Source organism: Tribolium madens, unplaced genomic scaffold (assembly GCF_015345945.1).
Source record: "Tribolium madens isolate multiple individuals breed KSU strain unplaced genomic scaffold, Tmad_KSU_1.1 Scaffold_20;HRSCAF=117;Tcas5.2_LG4, whole genome shotgun sequence".
NCBI lineage: Eukaryota > Metazoa > Arthropoda > Insecta > Coleoptera > Tenebrionidae > Tribolium > Tribolium madens.
In genome coordinates this window covers 2,854,126-2,855,449 of record NW_025400985.1, presented here as the reverse complement: position 1 = coordinate 2,855,449, position 1,324 = coordinate 2,854,126, and the positions used below count along the sequence as shown (strand labels likewise).

The window sequence follows — 1,324 nt, the reverse complement described above, 5'->3', positions numbered from 1 at the left end:
TGTTTTCATTTTTTTGTACAACTAGTAGTTGGTGTTATTTGACATTTTAGAGTTAAGTGGCATAGTGGTTAAAGGGTTAGTGAAGGTGCTTTGCGCCAAAAAATGTCCCTTTTAAAAACAAAATTAACCTGCAACAGAGACAAAATAAAGTTTTTATTTATTTCACATTAGATTAGAATTCAGATTAGATGACAAAACTAGAAACGTTATTGAATTAAATTACAATGATCTACAAAGTTTTTTCTTTAAGACAAACAAAAATTCGCCGAAAGCCAACAAAAAATAACAAAAATATTGCAATGTGAAAAATCGCTAAATTTTGTCCGGTTATTATGAGAGTAGAGTAAATATTCCGTCGAATAAATACACTTCGTGTTCATTATGTTTTCATGTACATTAACGAAGAACAATCATAAATAATGGGGGGAAGGTCTTACTTGTGTTGAAGAAGAGCATTGTCAGAAAACATGAAATAATGCCGGAGGAAAACGAGCGAGAAACAGCCGAGTTAATCGGCAAACACTGTCCCGCACTCATTATACCAAAGTTGTGCTGCTGGTATTCTGTCAACTTAGTGCATTATTCACTTTTACAGTATCACACTAGGGACACTGTATACACTTAAGGTTACTCTAGGGCCTCCCGAATTTCATATATTATTCACAACACCACTCCCACTTTTTACCTAAAAGTCAAAAAGCTGAATTTATCACACCAAACTTTTTCGGTTTATTATTTATCCGGAAAATGTCTTGCGCTCTCTTCAAAATTAAAATAAATTATTGAAGACTCTGATTCTAAAACAAATAAAATATTATTTTAGACACAACGAAAATTAGTTTTAACGTTTTGTTAATTTGAATAAAAATTATTTGAATTTCATCACCATTCACAAGAAGCGCGAAATAGTGGGCGTGTCGTTCCGAAGTAGGAGTAACGACGTTTTCTGTTGAATTTTGGCTTGCAACTGAAGAGTTGCCGGCTGCAAAGCGAGTTCACCAGGTTTTGGCGCACGCCCTTTGTACTCCCCACATTATAGAGACTAAATGATAAACTGCAGATTTATGATCTATCACCTATTATCATCTACTCATCTGTAAATGTAGTATCTCGTTGCAGTACTGAGTTTTAAATCTGACCAGTTTTTTTTATTAAAAAAGCATTTTTCCAATACCTTTAATTTTCATTCGTGTGTGCCAGAAATCGAGCTCCAGAAAAAATGTTAAAAAAATTCTATTTATAAAAATTGAGAGTTTAAATTTATACAAGGTGGGGCATGTGCTCCCCTGGAAGTTAGCCTAAGACATTTTTTCGGTAGTTTTAA

At 33.5% G+C, this 1,324-nt stretch overlaps 2 protein-coding genes across 5 annotated transcripts in view; one reads left to right on the top strand and one right to left on the bottom strand.

Moving 5' to 3' along the window:
* LOC123005599 overlaps positions 1-949 on the bottom strand; it is a 17,846-nt gene extending 16,897 nt beyond the window's left edge. For 2 of the 3 annotated variants that reach the window (XM_044399418.1, XM_044399417.1), the window contains exon 1: positions 438-943. In XM_044399418.1, coding sequence (XP_044255353.1) covers positions 438-537 — 100 coding nt within the window. In that variant the 5' untranslated portion in view covers positions 538-943. Of the gene's footprint in view, positions 1-437 lie in introns of all 3 variants that reach the window. The other variant, XM_044399419.1, reaches the window with a different exon arrangement.
* Positions 1-1,324, top strand: part of LOC123005598 (supervillin-like) — a 55,855-nt gene that overhangs the window by 22,600 nt on the left and 31,931 nt on the right. The gene's annotated exons all lie outside the window — the stretch shown is intronic.